At 40.6% G+C, this 16,682-nt stretch overlaps 1 protein-coding gene across 1 annotated transcript in view; it reads left to right on the forward strand.

The window, feature by feature from the left end:
• The window catches only part of ptprt (protein tyrosine phosphatase receptor type T), a 430,905-nt gene that overhangs the window by 98,251 nt on the left and 315,972 nt on the right, over positions 1–16,682 (forward strand). The window contains exons 4-8 of the mRNA XM_028575011.1: positions 2,199–2,359; positions 4,234–4,344; positions 7,727–7,808; positions 10,303–10,418; positions 13,448–13,622. Coding sequence (XP_028430812.1) covers positions 2,199–2,359; positions 4,234–4,344; positions 7,727–7,808; positions 10,303–10,418; positions 13,448–13,622 — 645 coding nt within the window. The remainder of the gene's footprint in view (positions 1–2,198; positions 2,360–4,233; positions 4,345–7,726; positions 7,809–10,302; positions 10,419–13,447; positions 13,623–16,682) is intronic.

Raw genomic sequence — 16,682 nt, forward strand, 5'->3', positions numbered from 1 at the left:
TTCAAAAGTTACTGCACTGACCTTTTAAATCCAAATGTCAAGCCGTCCAGGCAACAGTTTCTAGTAAAACGCATCAGTAAATGAATGAACAAATGTGTAAATGTTTATTGTATTTTTTTTTTTTACTTGACTTCAATTTATTGTCATTATGTATATGATAGAATCTACATGATAGAATTCTGCCTTGAACCATAAATGTAGCATATAGAGTGTATAAAAAGAGTGTGGCCGACTGCTGAATCCAAACATTTCCATCTTTGGGAAAAGCTATAACAAAGCAGAAATGTAAGGCAAAAAGAAATCAGCTTGGTTTTATTTTCTGAATCAGTACACCGCATCTATAGTTCCAATGCAATGAAAAACGGAGTGATTAGAACCATCCTCAAAGTAAAGTTAGAGAGTCCAAATGTATTCTTAAACTGCTGTCCGCCACACACCCATTTTCTCTCTTTCGTTCTACGTTAATTCACTTTCGCACCTATGCAGCCGAGTGACCTTGCACACACAGGCGCTGTTAGAACCGCACAGTCGCACCTGCTTGATTCAGTATCTCTCCTCTGCCACTCTCTTGCCAAGTAGTCTCACCAGTCGCCTCTAACTCTCAGCCTGGCTGATGGCAGTCAGCCAAACGGAGCCGGTCGACCCATAAACCCTCCATCCTGTGCCATAAAGCAGAGACTAAAACACACTTCAACCACGAGTCGACAGAGAAAATGTGTTTCACGCCGTGGTTCGGAACCCTCGGGGCGTGGATACATTAAGACGCTGATATACAGCTCCAGTGCGTTAAAGAGCCCGAGTTGTTTTTTTGCTTCATTTGCTGCATCGAGCGACAGCCGAATGTCACACGGACCTGGCAGGCCGTTTTCTGAGGCACAGCAGTCCTTTTTTTAGAAAATCATACTTACAAACTGCATTTGCAGCACACCTCTGGTGCAGTGGGAAGTAAAAAAAAAAAACACGCTCATCAATCAGGAAGATGCTGATACTGTACTGCAAAAGGAATGATGGCAGGAAAACTGGTCGTAGGCCCTGCTTCTAAACAGAAACCGCACTCTAATCAGTTTTGCAACCTGCCGATCAAGGGCACTATATTAAGAGAAGAAGACAATCACAAGGGGCCCTATTTTAACGATCTAGGTGAAGTCGCATGTGCGTTTAGGGCGTGTCCGAATCCACTTTTGCTAGTTTGATGGCGGAAAAAGAGGGTCCGTGCGCCGGGCGCATGTTGTAAAGGTTTGTACTTCGTGTCTTCGTTAATTCATAGGTGTGTTTTGGGTGTAACATGCAATAAACCAATCATTCTCTTTAAAAGCCAGGCGCGGTTGGACCTTTGCCGCATTGCTATTATGATGGCGGATTTGCACCGTAATGTTTATTATTTGTAATCTTTTGCATGTGTGTGTGCTGCTGCGCTTCCCTGTGTGTGTGTGTGTGTGTATGTGTGTGTGTAACAAGCATAGTGTGTGCACGAGTCTAGGCGCGTTTTACTCATTCGCTGTTAAAATAACAATGAAATGTTGCGACTTTAGATCAGGTTTTTGTTGGTCAACGGCGCCATCACTTCCCGCTGCCTCAAGATAGCAATACGCCGAGAATGCACCTGAACACACCTCCCTGTAAGACCAGCACGCCCCATGGGCGCAAAGGTGCATTTGCTATTTAAACGACGTGGACGCTGGACGGGAAATTGACAACTGAGTGGGTCTTAAACTAGCAAAGACATACCAAGAGGTGGAAACACTAACCATTTAGTGTAACTTATCCAAAAGATTACGCCATATTTATTACATTATTAACACAAGGGTTAATTGCTGGTTAGACCTGATCTGTCACGTGTTTTTTCTGTTGTCTTTGTGGAATGTATGACTTTTTCTTTCTGGAATATAAAAAAATAGATTTTTTACTCACAACAGAACTCTTCACGCACTGCTCTATATGGTTACATGTGGTATATATGTGTAGATTGACTAAATGTACCTGTACCAGAACCAGATTTACAGCATGCTGAACTAATACTGAGAACACATCATTTCATTGACTTGTTTTTAGCAATTTATTGATTGGCAATCATTCTTTAAAACAGTATCTGCTAGCATTGTTATGTTCTGTCAGTGGAAGAACTCGCCCATGTTAAAGTGCACCTGTTTTGTTATAATCATATTTGAACTGTGTCCGTCCTGTTTCTGTGGCTGTAGGTTCGTTCATGGTGGTGAACGCGTCGGGCCGGGCGTCAGGGCAGAAGGCTCACCTTTACATGCCCACCCTGAAGGAGAATGACACCCACTGCATCGACTTCCTGTACTCCCTGTCCAGCCGGGACGGAGCCAGCCCTGGCACGCTCAACATCTACATCAAGGTGTGTGTGTGTGTGTGTGTGTGTGTGTGTGTGTGTGTGTGTGTGTGTGTGTGTGTGTGTGTGTGTGTGTGTTAGAGAGTGACTGACTGACAGGGAGGGATGGTTTGACAGATGAAGAAGGTGAAAGACAGAACAGATTAAACAGTTAAACAAACATACCTCTGTTTTCTGTCAAAGAGTGATGGAGTTCGCCCTAGGGCAATGAGTGTTTCGGCAGCGTGTCTGTGTGTGTGTGTGTGTGTGTGTGTGTGATTTCTCGTTTAACTACATTCGTGGGGTCCAACAACCGGGAATACACTATACTTGTGGGGTCGGGACAGCTTTGTGGGGCCAAAATGCTGGACCCCACAACCTTAAAGGGCTGTTTGAGGGTTAAGACTTGGTCTTAGGATTAGGGATAGAATTAGGTTAAGATTAGGGTAAGGAGCTAGGGAATGCATTATGTCAATGGCAGGTCCCCACAAAGATAGTGAAACGCTCTATGTGTGTGTGTGTGTGTGTGTGTGTGTGTGTGTGAGAAAGAGTGACAGAGAGAGAGAAATAAAAGAGAGGAAGACAGAATGGCTAACGTCATGAAAATTGAGGCCTCAAATATTCCCTTTTAATTAGGGCTGGGTACCGACGGAAATGCCTCCATAGTTTTGAGTATCGAAAAATGCCTCGTCATTCAATACCAAATTTGAATACTTTTAGGAGTCAATCTCATGAGCGTCAGTGAGCCAATAAACATGCAGCGTGCTCGTACCAAGATCTAACAATGCTGCTGATTGGCTGTCTAACGCTACAAGACGTACAGGCAGGCAGGAAGAAACTCTCCGTTACACACAGAGACGGCTCGTGTGTGTGTGTTGCTGTATTTTGAGCGGCTTCACTACAGTGTGCGGTGTAAAACTGAAAAATAAAAGATTTGTACCGTAATGTTGTAATTTCTTTATGTTACTATGGATCTAAAAAAAAACTAAATTGGTATTGAAAAAGGAATGTTCAGGAATCTGTATTGAATTTACGATATTGGTATTGATTTTTTTTAAACGATACCCAGCCTTACTATTAATATGGACCAAGTTAGCCCTACTACATTTTATAGCTTGGTTATTGTGTTTGTGTCCATGGACACATATGCATGTAAAGTATAGGAAATCATAACATTTGTTATAATAAACAAACAAACATTAGGGATAGCAACCAGGGTTGTGAGTGTAAGTGTACATTGGTAGTTGTTTCATATTATGGTCTGAAGTCACTGATGGACAGATGGGTAGAATAAAAAAGTTTGCAAAGAAACTCCCGCACACTGTCTAACTTGCAAAAAAAATAAAAATAAAGTTTAATAGCAGGCAATGTTTTGGTACTAGACCATCTTCAGGCAAAAAGAATAACAAGCTTGAAAGAGAGCTGTAGATGGAGGGTGCGAGTGTTGAAAGGACAGACTAGTGAACTCTGGCAATGTAAAGATGGATGAAAGGGATGAAAAGATAAGTCATGACATAAAGGGATTGCCAAAGATCTGTAAGTGACTGAGCAAGGGGATTAACACATCACTGGATTGGGGAATCAACGCACGAAGTAATCGACTAATTAATTAACTGATAAATACGGAATGAATGTCAGAAGATTAAGGAGTCAAGAGTTACAAGAGAAACACTATCACCAGCAATGCCCATGGCAGAAGCTACTGATTGATGTAATTATAATCTTGTTTAATTACAATTGATGCAATTATTAAAAAATGACACCTTCATTTTGGCTTTATCGTAAAAATTCTCCAGTTTTACTTTCTAAAACCTGAAAGAAGATTTGGGCTTTCTCTTTTCATCCACTAAATATTTTTCATATGTTTTTTTTTTTTTTTTTTTTTCACTATCTGCCTGCAGGTGAATGGAGGCGCTCAGGGTAATCCAGTATGGAACGCCTCTGATACTGTTACCGAAGGCTGGGTGAAGGCTGAGCTGGCCATTTCTACATTCTGGCCGAACTCCTATCAGGTAACACACACACACACACACACACACACACACACACACACACACAAAATGTATCTTCTGTCTTTGCTGGCATGAACAGCCATTAGTAACATTTTTGCAAAGGCTGATTGCATATTATGACGAAAACAATAATACAGCAGGCTATATATTTCAATAATAAGGCTAACCTTTCTTTTTCAAATGCTGCCTGCTCATTTTTGTCCATCATTTAATTCTTGAGCCAAAACAAAATGAGCCAGATTAAAGTAATCTTTTAATGTGATTGAGATCTATAATTACACTCCCTTATGTCATGCGTTAGGCAGAAATGTATTATATTCCAAATGTCCTGCCTGACGTGGTTTGCCTTTTTAATTGCCCCCCCTCAAAAAATAAAGTAATCTTTACTTTAATCCATAGACAGTCAACTGCAGAAGGTGCCTCTGTAAGTTTTGACAGTTTATGTGTGAAATGTACAATAAAAAGATTTTTTGCGACTGCCAAATTGCCAAATTCGAGGCTTCAAAACGGCAGCCCACAAACCAATTGTTGATGTCACTGATGCTATGTCGACTTTTTGATGTTGCATGCTAACACTTTGGCGTATTACCATAGACAATAAAACTGTATAACCTAAGCTGAATTATGACCATAGTTGGAGTTGTGGATTGAGTTTCATCACTTAACAGGTAAGATGACCAACAGGCCTCTATTTGGGAATTCCTTTAATATGGAAACGCAAAGCTGTTGCTATTTAATGGCTCTAATTTTGTCTGTGTTGGTCTGTTTAAGGTGCAGAGAGACATACCCTGCTGTGATGTTTTATTGAGGTAGCACAAAAGCAACTGTGTTTTACCTAATGACTGAGCTATGCTCAGTAAATGAAGGCACCCCTGTGTCGCACACACAGATCTGAGGCACAATGGTAACCAAAGTGACATAAAGGTGTGTGTGTGTTTCCCTCCCTAATGAGGAGTCACCTCCCATGGAGAAATGACATTTTCTTTTTCAAAAAGGACAAAAACATTGTCAAATTAAAGTCTAGAGCACAGGGAGGGGTATAACAAACTTTTCGGTTAACCCATCACTCTCTTTGAACAGGCTAGCGTATCTATAATATACTATATGTGTTGGGTTATTGTGTGTTGTAGCCTACCACACCTACCTTTTCATCAATTTCTAATGTGTTCCAAATGTATAACACTTAATTATATCAAAGTGGTTTTATTGTATTACAAGTTATTGAACTGTCAATATTTAGTTTGGTTTGGTCAGCAATCGTACTACTACTATTTGGGAGTGAAGCTGAATGTTTCAAAAATGTATCCATTACTTTTTGAACAGTTTGGTCAGTTGTTTTAGCTATTTGAACTGTTTAGTCAGGAGTTATAGCTAACTATTTGAACTGTTTAGTCAGTAGTTTTAGCTAACTATTTGAACTGTTTAGTCAGTAGTTTTAGCTAACTAGTCAAACTGTTTAGTCAGTAGTTTTAGCTAACTATTTGAACTGTTCATTCAGTAGTTTTAGCTAACTATTCAAACTGTTTAGTCAGTAGTTTTAGCTTACTATTTAAGCTGTTTATTCAGTAGGTTTAGCTAACTATTTGAACTGTTTAGTCAGTAGTTTTAGCTAACTATTTGAACTGCTTAGTCAGTAGTTTTAGCTAACTATTCAAACTGTTTAGTCAGTAGTTTTAGCTAACTATTTGAACTGCTTAGTCAGTAGTTTTAGCTAACTATTCAAACTGTTTAGTCAGTAGTTTTAGCTCACTATTTCAGCCGCTTATGCCATAGCTTACATTTAGCTCATTTAGTTTACTATTTATTCATTACTTTTAGCTAACTATTTGGACTATTTAGTCATTACTTTCAGCGAACCATTTCAGCCGTTTATGCATTCTTTTTAGCTATTATTTCTACCATTCATTTATTCATTACTTTTAGCTACCTGTTTAAAGTTCCTGTGTCCAGGTGTTACAGCTGATAAATTATTTTAATTAAATCATAGTTTCTATTTTTTCAAATTAGTTAAGCTGCTCTACAATCTCAAAGTACCCTCTGGTACTAGCAGAAGTACCACTGGATGGGAATCACTTTTATCACCAATTAAATTGGAGGATTAGGCCAATTGTGTGTTGTTTTTTGCATTTGAACTATAACAAAAAAAAGAACATATTTTACTTCCCCCTTATTGACACAGATTTACGAGATAAAACAAAACATTTCACATATTTTCATGCATGTTTTCCTCAATTTGATACACTTCTGGTCTGTTGCCATGTAAATGTGGGATTTTACTCCCTAGATGAATCACCGCCAAAACTGTGGATTCTTTTGATAAATAAAACATGGAGGATAGTGAATAAAGAAGTCAGCATAAAGTGAGAAAGCTGCCTTTTCCTGCCTTTTTGTCTTTATTAGGTAGTCCAAAGTAGAGAAAGACAGGACAATGGAAAAGAGCATAACGTGACGAGTGTCTTAAATATATATACCAGTATCCAGTATGTACCAGTATCTATGGCGTCTAAAAACTTGACATGTGTGCCAGGGCAGGGGGATTTCTTTTTTTAAGGAAAGGAAGGGAGTAAAGTCTTCCCAGAAGTCTTTAGTATTCAGGCTAAGTCCCAGTTTATACTGTAGAGGATTCTGACAAGTACAGCACAGAGATGGTGTCTGTGTGTGTGTGTGTGTGTGTGTGTGTGTGTGTGTGTGTGTGTGTGTGTGTGTGTGTGTGTGTGTGTGTGTGTACGTACTAGTATATCTGTGTGGGTCAGAAGTGCACGGGCCTGCTGACAGCCCTACTGACTGCTTGTCACCCTAAGAGTGTGTGTGCAAAGTCTGTGGTAAAGGAAATGTGTGGGTGATGTGATGGGAGAGTAGTGGGGAAAGACACATGACAAAGAGAATAAAAGAGCTGATAGAGAGAGAGAACATACATATAAAGGAAGACAAAGAAAGAGATGGCTGAGAGGAAACGGAAAGAAATGAGAAGAGCGGGGATGGATCAAGAATGGAGAGCAGGAGGTCTGATTGAAAAAGAAAAGGGAGAAAGAAAGATGAAGAGGATGAAGAAGGAGGATGAGACAAGGAAAGAGGAGAGGAGGGAGGAGGAGGAGGAGGAGGAGGATTGACATATGTGGTTGGCATAAGGATAGAGACAGAAGGAGGAAGGGATGAAGTGAAGAGAGGAATAGTTTCTGACTTTCACTGGAAATTCCCCTGGGGTTTCCATATGAGCTTCGCAGGGGCATCACGGTGTTGCAGTTTGTGGGAGAAAGACTACTTTTGGTGAAAACTGTGGCTCAACCTGATTTCTTTCTTTCTGTTTTCCTTCCTTCCTTCCTTCTTTCCTTCCTTCCTTCCTTCCTTCCTTCCTTCCTTCCTTCCTTCCTTCCCCTCTAAGGTAATATTTGAAGCGGTTTCAGTTCAAGGCCATCCAGGTTTCATCGCCATCGACGACATACGAGTTCTGGCTCACCCCTGCCGTAAGTGACCGCCTGTGTGTGTGTGTGTGTGTGTGTGTGTGTGTGTGTGTGTGTCGTAATGGTTGACCCTGCACAACTGTAGCCCCACTGAGCATCATCTGTTTTATAGCTTGCTCTCACTTACACACACATACAAAGGCAGTGTGAAGGACAGATTGTGAGGCTTGCAGACAGATTGCAGAGAGCCAGGAAGAAGGTCCAAACTCAGGGTCTTCATCGCTCATATCTGACAGAAACACTTTGCTTCACAAAACTCCAGACTGCTTACTGCAACGCTCGGTGGCCTACTTACCTCTCTCTGTCTAACCAGTATTGCTCTCTCGCGTTCTCAACATCTATTCTTATAAGTTCCTACTGGCACTGTTGCATTTTTTTTTCTTCTGTCTTAAGTATTAGTTATAAATTCATTCAGTTCAATTCAACTTTAACTTGCATTATACTTGAGTACAACAAAACATGACATAGTCACTCTTAGAGGGTAAAAGCCTTTGCACACCAAGTTCGTATTTTGTGTTGTGTTTCCTTAATCCGTCACGCTCACTGAAACCCTGCACACTGAGTCCAATGTGTTTTATTATTCTATTTGTTGCGGAAGTTTGCAATACGAGACAGAATGGAGTTGTCAAGTAGTGAGGATGATTTTGTGGTCCTAGTTTGCTTTTTCCCTTTCCTTTATTGTGTTATATATCTTTTTTGTGCATGTTATAGGCTTCCAAAGTGGAAAAGCCCAAAGTCCAGCCCAAAGGGACTTACCATCTCCAACAGAAAACACTGTTCACAAACTGCTCCAAACAGCTCTATTGTAGTCCAGCCTTTACTTCAGAGACAAACGTGGGTCACTTTGTAACACACGTTATAATGCTCGCCTAGCTGCTAGCGTGCCACGCCCTCATACTCTGCTTCTGACTGGCTAGTAGTCCTTACCTAGGTACTGCTCATGTGCGACTCCCAACAAAGATGGTACAGAAGTGAGATGTCTTACTCTGTAGCTAAAACAGAGAGCTCAACACACAGGGTGAAAAGAGGAGCTGCAGCAATGTGCAGTACAACAAAAATATGGTGTTTTTTGAAAATGAAACCATGTAAACTTATTCTGATATAACTTCTAAATACAATTATAAACCTGAAAATGAGCATAATATGAGCACTTTAACTACGTGGGAGCAATAAATACCTCTATTCCCAAATGAGGTTAATGATTGAATGACATTAGCAAGAAGCTATCGTGTAGCTGCTCATATATCCTTTGCTTTTGCAAATTTCTTTCTTTCTATCAGTCTCTTCTTTCTGCTTGCCTTTTCTTTCTCTCTGAACAACTGGCACAGAACACTTGGCTCATCTGTGCCGTGCACTAATCAGATTCGTCAAAGTGGGTGAGTCCAGGGTAGAAAGCGGAAGAGAGTAGAGGTATTCACAATGGGAGAAAATAAAGTAGAAAACTAAAATCTGAGGTCATTTAAAGAGAGGGAGGAGAAAGAAGAACGTACAAGGGAGGTAAATGTACCACAACAAATATATATTATATATTCATATATAAGTTCTTGTCATTTGTAACAAACTGACCATTAGTGTCGGGGCAAATTATCATTGTTAAATGATCGATGCATACTCCGCAAGGCTTATCTCTGTCTGCAGACAGTGAAAATGAAATTAACCAGTCGCTGGCTGATCTCAATGCCAGGCCAAAGTCACCCAGTGTCTGGCAGTCTGTCTCACTGTCTGCCTGCTCATCTCTCTCATAGCCATCCCATAAATTTTTTTTCTGCCTGGCTCCAGACAGCAACATTGAGCCCTGTTTAAACTGGTTTACTGTTGTTGTGGGTTTTCTGCAAGTGTTTTTTTCTCTCATTACCACTGGCATCTGCTCTTATAACCCAGTGTGGATCTACCATGTCTTTACTAACAAAATGGCTACTTTCAGTTGCCTGCCAATTGCTTTAATACATGATTATGCAACTTTTATTAGTTTATAAAGCTTGAAACCCTATTCAGACGGAACAAATTTAGCCTTGGGATGTTTATCAAGGACCACTCAAATATACATAAAAGAATGAATTAAAAAATTAGACAAATTGAGTCTGTATGGTCTAGTGTACAGGGGATTTCTAAAAAAATATCACTGAAAGAAAATCAGATCCTTTATTCTTCGTAAAAGGTCCCCAACAAAAGCAAATAGTTATCTACCTTCTTTTGAGACTCTGCATTATATGATTCCAATAAAATAAAATAAAATGTTATTTGTAGTATCAAATCATAACAAGAGTTATCTTAAGACACTTTACAGATAGAGTAGGTCTAGACGATACTCTATAATATACAAGGACCCAACAATTCTAGTAAATCCCCCAAGAGCAAGCATTATTAATTGAATTATGAATTCACATTTAAAAAAAAAAAAAAAAAAAAAAGGACTGGTGCCTTTTCTATGTTTTTTAGTTCTACAGAAAATTGACCTGAATGGTTACATAGTGTCTGTTTACTGTGTGTGTTGCAGGTAAAGCGCCTCACTTCCTGCGTCTGCAGAATGTGGAGGTGAACGTGGGTCAGAATGCTACGTTCCAGTGCACTGCCGGAGGGAAATGGTCTCAGCACGATAAACTCTGGCTTCAGGTTAGTACCTTCCTATCGGTGTGCATGAACAATATCAGCAGGAAGTGTACATGCAGAACTTGTAGAAAGTCAGAATTCCGTAAATTTCCACGTTATACCTTGAAAGCCCGATTCACAGTGAAAATAGGTAACTCGGAGACAGTTGGCTTTAACATAAAGTGTTCTTTAATAACTTAGGTCAGGAAAAGGGTAGTGGAACAAACTTTAACTTAGGATTCTTCCCTGTCCGGGGCCTGTCAGCCTTCACATGGTGTTTTCCTGTGGGGGTTTAAAGCGGAGCGAGAGGTCAGTTCTTTTTTTCCAGCCAATCTCCTTACTCAACAACACAACTCCTGCAGCGTTGCCTCTCTGGTCCTTAGTTCCTCATTCCTTCCCATGCCGCCTTGGGCTGGCTCTCCTAATGCCTCCCCCTGATTACCTGATGGGCTGCGGGTGTGACCAGCACCATATGCCAAGTGGCTGCAGCACTTGAACAGGCAGATAGACTCCCTCTATCACCTCCCCCAATCTGAGCCCATGGAGTCGCCCCCTGTGCCGGATTGGCTGATCTGTATCCCCTGGTTTGCTGCAAACTGACATGTAAATATGTGTTTCGGTGGCATACTGTGGTGAGTTTTGTTAAATAATTTATACTTTTTATCGATTGTATAAAATCATTTTTATCGGTAGTTAGAACACACAGGCCTGAAATACACACACATGCTATACACCTATACACCTATATATTCACAAATGGAGAAATGTTAGAGTAAGGGGGCTGCGACTGCTGGACAGGCGCCCCGAGCATTTGTTGTGGGTTCTGTGCCTTGCTCAAGAGCACCTTGGCAGTGCCCAGGAGGTGAACTAGCACCTCTCCAGCTGCCAGTCCACACTCCGTACTTTGGTCAGTATGGGGACTTGAACTAGCAACTAACGACCAACCCAACTCTCTATATTGACTGATCTACTGCCACTCCCAAACAATACATGTATGCACATCTATATAAAGGTCTCGTACGTAGTACTTGTACAGGTGAATCTAATGGAAATTAGTTATTTATAATTTAATCATTCATTTATAAATTTGTTAATTACAATGTTGTAGATTCATTCAATTTGTTTGAGTGATAATACACTGAAAGTTGTCCAGATATGTCTATGTATGGGCTTAAGTGGAGAATGCCAAAAGGTAAACTGCATTACAGAGTCCATTATTTTCTATATCAACACTTCTGTGTGTATTATGGCTCTCATACCATGGCCACTTACTACTGTGTTTGTCGACCATTTCCTAAATTTTATGTAGTAAGTTTAACCAATTTTTAGGTTTTAATTTAAGTGTTGTTGTTATGGTTACCTGATGTTGATTATCCCTTAGGCAGTGATTTCGAAAACAGTGATTAAACTCCTGACCAGAACTTTACACCAGTTATCCTGTTATATGGTTTTGATGGACTCCTGCCAGCAAATCAGAAACAGCAATCTATTGATCCGTCTAATACTATATTAAATATCCTGCAATAAATAATTAAAATTGTATAATAGGCCAGTGTACCAAATGCAGTTATGATTTATTTTGACCATTTTCTATAGAAAATAAGAATACAAAAAAGTAAGTACACTGTGGCAAACATCCCCAGCCTTCCCAGCAGGACTGATTAAAAGTCCTTGTTCCGCTCTGCACCGATGACTCCATCTCTGTACAAGGGATGTGTGAGTGTGTGTATGTGTGTGTGCTGTGTGCATCCATGCATATATACATCCTAGTTTACATGTGCACTGGCAAGCTTGCACGTTTTCACTGAATGAAAACGCTGCTGTGTACAGTAAAGCGAGCAGTGACCCTCCTCACTGGAGGTATGTTGGAAAAAAAACATGTTTCTCCAAATTGGCAGACAATACTACAATGGTTAAAAAAAGATTGGATCTGGAGATGTGGGGATCGTATGCAAAGCAGTACGGTTTTTGGTTTAATGTCTGATTTGCTCTGTTCAAATTGCTTTTGGATCCTGCCAGGTCTTTGATTTCAATATGGGGTCATTACTGTGCTACTGTTGATGCATGCTTCTTGGAATCCCTGTAAATTGATAGGCTGAAAAAATACTTCAGAAACTGTGGGGGCAGCAGTCCTTGGCTAAGGTTACACTTGCCTTTTCTTTACAATTAATTTCTAATAATCAGATACACCAGATTTGGCCCGTACATGATGGCAACATGGCCGAATATTGAACCCAATGTGAAATTGCCTTAAGCACCCTTCAGTTCCGCAAATGACAGCTAGATGATACCAAGAAAACTTGGACATATCTGTGTCAGTGAAATGAGCATCAAGAGCCTTTATTCTAAGAATTTCAGTATTTTTTCCCCCCAAAATAATAGAGACTCAAGAATTAATTTCACTTCTTGTAATGCATGTCTCACTATATTGGGTTCAAAGAGGTGGTCAGTTGACTCACAGACATCTCAGCCTATCACATTCAGCTGGGACAAGCAAGCAGTAAACCCCACTGTCTGCAAACCTATTTTTTCTAAATGACATTTTCTGGCTCAAGTAAATTTCAAATAGCGACAAACTGTAAACCAAATTTCGGGCTTCGCAACATAAATAACAACAAATAAAGAAACCTTTAAAGGGATGTCATGGATTATATGTATATAACATAATGTGGAGGCTCGATGCTGGAGGATTTGGTGTCACCTTTGACCTTTTTTTACTTTTTAAATATAACATAATGTTATTCATCATTAAACTTTTCCATTTATGACCAGATCTTAATTACTAGATTGATTACTGTAAGAAGAGTGCAATCATCATGACCTCTGTATGCAGAGGTTGGGTTTCAAAAGCCAAGTCGGCATCGGTGTTGTTTCCCGTATCGAAGGGATTTTAGGAACGGCAAAACGCACACAGAGAGAGGAAGGTGAGGGGTGCATGATGTTAGGCTCTATCCTATGAAATGTACTTCCGTTGATCCACACTAGCATCGGTGAGAACAAGCTACAAAGGCTTTTGCCAATAATCGACTGGTCTTATGTTTCTCGGTATGCAGCAGTGGAACGGTAAAGACACGGCACTGATGGTGACCAGGGTGGTGAACCACCGACGTTTCTCCGCAACCGTCAGCGTCGGCGACACGTCGCAACGCAGCACCAGTCGCTACCGCTGTGTCATCCGATCCGACGGCGGCTCAGGGGTGTCCAACTACGCCGACCTCATCGTTAAAGGTATGTTCATGCTGTTCATCTTCTTTCATGTAAACTACGAGTAGGAGGTCAATTCCAGCCCCTTAAAACCAGAGGATTTGGGATGAATTTAAATGGGTGAAAGAAAGGCAGCGCTTGACACGTCTAATCAGTGTGGATGCAGTAAAGTGGGACAACTTCTTTAATGTAGAGAAAGTGAGAATTGTGCCTGGGTTGTGTGTGTGTGTGTTTGTGTGTGTGTGTGTTTGGCTGTTGCCCATTAGCGCTGTGAGAATGCGGAGGACAGAATACTGAACAGACTTCAGAGTACTGACTGGAACTCCCAATGAGCCCTCTTTCACTCCATTTCTTTCTCTCTCCGTCAGTCTTTCAATTCACTTTCTTCCTCCTCCTGTGCCTCATGTCCCCTTCCTTTGTCAAGGTTTGGGGTAGATGGCAACACAGTGTTTGTTGACTTAAAATAAATAAAAGCATTGTTTTTATGTCTAAAAGAATATGTTTAGGTGGTTCCAGTTTCCCCCAGTGCAGCAGTAGTTCAGCAGGAATACAGGGAGGGATATCTACAAAGGAGTTCTGTTACCTCTTACACCCCCATAAACACTTTTGGGCCGGTACGGTATTTTATTTTCCAATGTGTTCAAACCCAAATAACTCTATTTTAAATCCTACTCAAGACTCCCAACGTTTCCAAAGATGCCATAACTGTAAACAGAAATATGTATAACCTACACAAGCAATCAATTTTCTTTATGTGATGTAATTGGGTCGCAATAAAAAGCACAGTGTAGGCTATTTCACACAGTAAGCCCTCTACAGTTTACCATCCCACTCTCCATCCCATGGTTCATGTAAACAACCGGAACTACAGTGCTGTCCTGCTGAGAAAGAGATTGACGTACTGAGGAGGATAATGCAGTTCTAAGGCCTTTGATGGAATTATAACATTGCAGCTTTCTGTTGCTGTCAGACATAATTACATCCCTTTACCTGTCACCTGTCTTTCTGTTGCACTCAGTGTGTTTTGAATGATCTTTCTTTATCCACGCCTCACTTCACCATCAGCTCATGGACTTTTGTCGATAAGTTGTTTGCATGAGATCCCTAATTAGATTGTGTAACGTGCACTCGAGTCAGTCAACATAGTGTTTGCTAAAACTTTAGCGCAAGCTTGCTATCACTCAAAACTGTGTAAGCTAAGGGGTAGGAATTATGGATTTGTTATAATAATTGGATACCATACCCAGGGATGGCGCATAGTCAATCCAAGAAGATTTGCTCCGCTGGCGCAAACAAGAAAAATGTTTTCTAGCATCCGGGTTTACTTTCTGGGTATGCGGCCCACAGAATATGCGCAGTAGTCTTTTTCCCACTGGCCCCACCCACGAGTTCCCGCTCGACCAATTAGACTTTACATGGACAGGTTTTTAAATCGCTTTTATCAGCTCGAGGAAAGTTTTACTTTTGGTCCATGGATTAAAAATTCATAATAGAAAGAGTCATAATCAACCTTGTTTGCGGTTCGAGGTGTCCTGTCAACAGTTTTACAGATGTCTGTTTTACAATGGTGGCCTATGGGGAAAATGCTTTTTGGGCTGCAGGTGGATTTTTCGTTGCAATACCATGAGTGGCCATTGGAAACAAAGCGGCAGCTCCCTATCCAGTTCTTATAATACATCAATGTTAACAATTGTGCCAACTGTCGCTCATCACAGTGTATGCTCGAAGGCTTGACTCACAATTGTATGCTAACGCATTAACACTGAGCCTTATATTACTCTACACAATGCATGCTACAATGTTACTGAGCCAGCAGATGGTGTTAGCACTGACAGTTATCACTCAACATACGGAAGCATGATAACGTAATGCCACTGAGCCTCCTATTAGCCAAAACAGTGTATGCTTAAGTATTGGCACAAAGACAGCTATGCTAAAGTATCAGCAATGTGATAGCACTTAGCCTCATATTGCTCACCATAGTGTGCTAAAGTGACACTGGCCAATTTTGCTTAGCTGTATGCTACAGTGTTATACTGCGTCGCATTTAAGTCGGAAGCCAGAAGCCGGAGTTGGGAATGACATCACACCTGAGTTGACTGCGTTCCAATACAACAAGTGGGGTTAGTTCTAGCCAGGTTAGCCATTGTTAGCAATTGATAACAACACATTACGCTGTGTTTTGTGCATACAAACAGCGCAGCAACATGTCCACAGATAGAAGTTGGACAGGACTGTGTATACGACCGATTTAGTGAGACACAAATAAGACAGAAGTGCTAATAAAATGTAGTTCCTTCAGCTTTCACTACTGTTGATGCACGGGGCAACCACGTCGGATTTTGAGGTTGGCTTTGCTCGGTGTGCTGTGAGGTTCTTTGACTTTCCGAGTCGGAAATCCGACTTCAGGGGGAGTTCCAGTTGAAAATTCCGACTTGGAGCTCTGAAATTCCGACTTTTCCAGTTCAAATGGAGCGCACCGTTAGCACAGAGCATGCTTTCTCTGCATATTAAGCTAAGGAGTTAGCATGGCACAGAGCAGAACAATCAACTAGGTGTTTTTTTCTACTTGTATTTCGTATCCTTATACACATCAGCTAACCAGCAGGAAAAAAATACCTCTCAAGACCTTTGTATTCTCTCTTTAGGTGTCCTTGACCAAGACACACAAGCCCTATGTGCTCAGTCACTGTAAAGCTGAGTTTATGCTTGGTTGCTTGACATTCTCCGTGGGTTGTCTTTTAACAACATGCTGTGTTGCACCTCGACCCAAAATGTATACCTTGGGGACAGCGGTAGAAACACAGAGGAATGGTTTTGAAGTTAAATTACAACATGCCCACAGACATTTTACGACAATTTATTATTAGAAGCTGTAAATTCTTGTCCTTTTTAACAATAAAAATGCTTACAGTGAAGTTTAAATTGAATGTCTGAGATACATTTTGACCAAAACATATATCTACCTTAAGATTACTTTTGTTTTCTATTAAACATATAACATATCCTCATGTGGCGCAATGGGGGATTGAACTGTGTTTGTTTTATAATGGAATTTAAATTGCATTACTGAAATGCATTTAA

The sequence above is a fragment of the Perca flavescens genome, chromosome 4 (genome assembly GCF_004354835.1).
Source record: "Perca flavescens isolate YP-PL-M2 chromosome 4, PFLA_1.0, whole genome shotgun sequence".
In the NCBI taxonomy this organism is placed as follows: domain Eukaryota; kingdom Metazoa; phylum Chordata; class Actinopteri; order Perciformes; family Percidae; genus Perca; species Perca flavescens.